The sequence below is a fragment of the Nuphar pumila genome, chromosome 6 (assembly GCF_984573655.1).
Source record: "Nuphar pumila chromosome 6, dmNupPumi1.hap1.1, whole genome shotgun sequence".
Classification (NCBI taxonomy): Eukaryota; Viridiplantae; Streptophyta; class Magnoliopsida; order Nymphaeales; family Nymphaeaceae; genus Nuphar; species Nuphar pumila.
This window is the reverse complement of record NC_143254.1, coordinates 17,525,320-17,529,107: the sequence shown is the minus strand read 5'-3', so window position 1 is coordinate 17,529,107 and position 3,788 is coordinate 17,525,320. Positions and strand designations below refer to the sequence as shown.

General features: G+C 37.7%; 1 protein-coding gene across 1 annotated transcript; it reads left to right on the top strand.

Annotated features, from left to right (window-relative positions):
• The first annotated feature begins 2,889 nt into the window (after positions 1-2,889).
• On the top strand, positions 2,890-3,534 carry LOC149834154 (uncharacterized). Its single transcript, XM_090009290.1, has one exon. It carries the CDS (start codon positions 2,890-2,892, stop codon positions 3,532-3,534), a length of 645 nt encoding a protein of 214 aa, XP_089865416.1.
• The last annotated feature ends 254 nt before the right edge of the window (positions 3,535-3,788 follow it).

Sequence of the window (3,788 nt, the reverse complement as noted above, 5' to 3'; positions counted from 1 at the left end):
TAACCAATGAAAAATCTACTATTCGTCCTATGATCAAAGACTTTTATATATGGGTTGTACAATTTAGCTTCAGTTGATGATCTACCAGTTCATAATTCCAAAGGAGTTGTTTAGACAGCCTTCGTAGAAACTTTGTTTAATATGTTCACTATTATCCAAAGAGCTTCTTCTCACAAGGTTAAGGAAGGATCTGAGTGATTTAACATCGTTTGAACCATTTTCTTAAGCGTATGATTTCTTCTTTCAGCTATACTAATTTGGTAGATACTGCAAGGCATAGTTTATTGAGGCATTGTGCCTTCCTCCTTTAAAAATTATGCTAACGACCATTCCTTTTATCTTATCTCAATGAAACAGCTATAATATTCACCACCTCTGTAAGATAGAACATAAAATGTATCAACCAAATCCAAAATGAATTCATACTCCAACACAACTTTGTAGGTCCCAACATTCTTCACATGTGAACATATCTTGTTTCTTGAGAATATGCTTTTTTCATACTCCAATGGTTTTCTTTTATTCAGAAATGCCTACAAAGAGTTGACAATGTGCACCGTGGCACCATAATCAATTCATTAACTATACAATGGAACATGAATTAAATTACAATCATGAGAAATAAATGACTTATTACTTTTCTTCTCGAGTCATTTCTTATGCTTTAAACAATCCAACTTCTTATGTCCCTTTCTCTTATAAAAGAAGCACTTTATAAAAGAACCTCCCGACTGGGATTTGGCATTCGTCTGAGAGTTAGAACTCTCTTCAGAGGCTTTTTTCTTGCTTTTCTTTTTGAAAGAACTCTTCTTTGCCCCAAACTTATTCCTTGCCCGATAATAAGTCATATGTGCACTCTGCACCTTCTCACCCTTCAATCTTTCTTCCTCTTCAATATACTTAATCAAGAGGTCATTAAAAGACCACTCATCATTATGTGTGTTGTAAAAGATTTTAGAGGATTTGTATTTTATAAGCAATGAGGTCAAAATAAGATATACTAAGAAGGAATTAGAATTGGAGAACTTCATAACATTCAGTTGAGATGCAGTGTTCTCCATTTTCAAAATGTGTTATCAGATGTTGCTATCTTTTAAATATTTCATAGATACTAATTTGGACATGAGAGTACTAGTCCTAGCCTTATTAGAACCGACAAACTAAGCCTCAATGACTATAAAAAAATTCTTCACTATTCTGCAATGGGCAATGACTCCTCTAATATTTTTAGTCACTCTAAATTGCAAAAGCAACATTTTGATAGACTGCACTTTTCTATGTTAGAGTGGGAGGTTCATCAATTCTTAAAGCTAAATCTAGGTCTATGTATCTCAAAGTGAATAACACTATTTCTTTCCATTTAGAAAAATTAGATCCACCTAAAATAAGAATATTACTAGAATTGTCAATGATAAAAACAATCTGGTATTGCAAGAATGAAGAAAAAGTACTAAATTATTGCTTGTACAATATTCATATTGAAAAGGTAGATATAAGACCATTTATTATTCACCTTTTCTAAGGAAAGCATAATGGAGTTATTATCGTTCCACTTTGGTGAAAACAATAACACAGAGTTGCTTCGCTCCTCAATTCTCAAAGAAATTACTTCAATTGGTGAAACTAGTAGATCATATAACCATAGGTAATTCAGAATTATACCTTTGGGTATAATCATACTTCAAGGACTGGTGTGCATCCCCACTATTATACCTTGTATGAATTTAGAACATAATGACTTACCTTTGGGTAGAATCATTGTTTCATAAAATCATATACATTCGCAATATCGAATCTTAAAAAACCCTTAATCAATATAACTCAGATTACTTTGGTGATTGCAAGAGTGAGTTGATTGAGATCTTTTACTACAAAGATATTCCTATTACAAAGCATGCCTATGCATGCATATTTATGATAAACTATGTAAAAAACACAAATTCATGCTACGTCACATATGCACAAATGAAATTTTGATGAAAGTATTACATATATCATGAATTGAGTCATAATTTCATGTTTAAACATCATGGATAACTTAAAATAACATAACATGCATGCAATATCATGAAAAAGTCAAGTGAACATTATGAAAATACACATAAACCATGAGAAAAAATGACAAGACATGCTTTACAGGTAATACCCTGGGTCCTAGTGTTGGAATCAGTCAAAAATTGCCTGTAATCGATCTTAAATGACCTGAAATCAGTTAAGAAAGATCCTAAATCGGTCTGAAACATGCATAAAAGCCTCTAAAGCCTTAAAATCGAATAAAAACCCCCAGAGTACAAGCCAACATGATCTACAAATCAAAGTGGACCAATTGACTAGGAAAGTTGATCAATTACTAGCCAACCCAACTTCATTAAATTCAATAGGAAAAGTGTGCAAGTTATACGCTAGCCCTGCACACTTTATTTTTAAGTGTCCGACAACACCACTCTATCCTGAATTCGTTCAAAAGCAAGTGAATATTGCCTAAGGTTTTGCGAGGCCGGTGCACGATCCTTATGCACCCACCTATAACCCGGGACGACAAAATTATCCCAACTTTGGTGGAGAAATCCACAAGAGCCACCCCCACATGCCTCCCTAGACACAACACAAACAAGGTAACCTTACCTCCCACAAGGTTACCCGTGACCCACATTCCCTCAGGCCCCTCTTTAGCTTAGCTTGCCTTCTCCTCAGGAGCCCACATTGAGTCCATCTTTTCAGAAGAAGTTGCTCGAGGCCTTTTCTGATATTAAGGTTAACCTCAGTTCTCACACGCAATCGATAGCGAAGCTAGAGATTCAAATAAGACAGTTGGTTGAAGCCTTGAGCAGGTGAAGCGAAGGAAGCCTACTGAGTTAAAACGTTGTCAACCCGAAGGGTAAGAAACCCATGTATCATGATCTGCATCTCACAGAATCCCACCAAGAGCAGGCCAACTCTATTATGACCCTTCAAAGTGGGAAGGCATTCCGCCCTACTCAGGAGTGGACTGGCGAGACCACTGCCACACCTTTTGACCAGTTGATCTCCTCCACTAGGCCCAAGGAGAACGGGCAGTGCCCACGGCCTGTGCTTTCTTCGTATATCTCCAAAGCCCCTTTTCCTCAGGCCTTGGACAAACCACAAGATTTTGGAAAGCAAAGGGCACACATGCAAAAGATGCTTAACATGTTCAAGCAAGTTCACATAAACATCCCCCTGCTTGATGACATTCAGCAGGCGCTTGCTTATGCAAAGTTTCTTAAAGAACTTTGCACACAGAAGAGAAAATCGAGGTCATTGCCTAAAATGACCTTCTTAACTAAGCATGTGAGCTCCGTGTTTCGGCACCAAGTCACACCCAAGCTCAAGTATCCTGGAGCACCGGTCATCTCGTGTGTTATAAGAAACATGACAATCGAGCGTGCATTGCTCGATCTTGGGGCAAGCGTGAACATATTATTGGGTTCCCTTTATGACACCTTTGGAATTAGGGATTTAAAGCTCACGACTATTGTCTTGCAGTTGAATGACAGGTCTACCAAGCGTCTGTGAGGAATCTCGGAAGACGTGTTAGTCAAGGTTGAGGACTTCTATTTTCTTGTTAATTTTCTTGTTCTGAACATAGAGAGCACTGAGGTCGCTCGCCAGCCCCCCATCATTCTGAGCAGACCATTCTTGGTCACTGCTCATGCTCGTATCGATTGTCATACTGGGGAGATGGATGTTTCTTTTGGCAACAAGTGTTTGCGCTTACATATCTTTGATCCTGCCAATAACGCGACAGGACATGATGACTGCTTCCAAGT

Excerpts from the sequence above, each read along its gene's own strand:
- LOC149834154 (XM_090009290.1), top strand. The coding sequence starts at position 2,890 with ATGTATCATGATCTGCATCTCACAGAATCCCACCAAGAGCAGGCCAAC.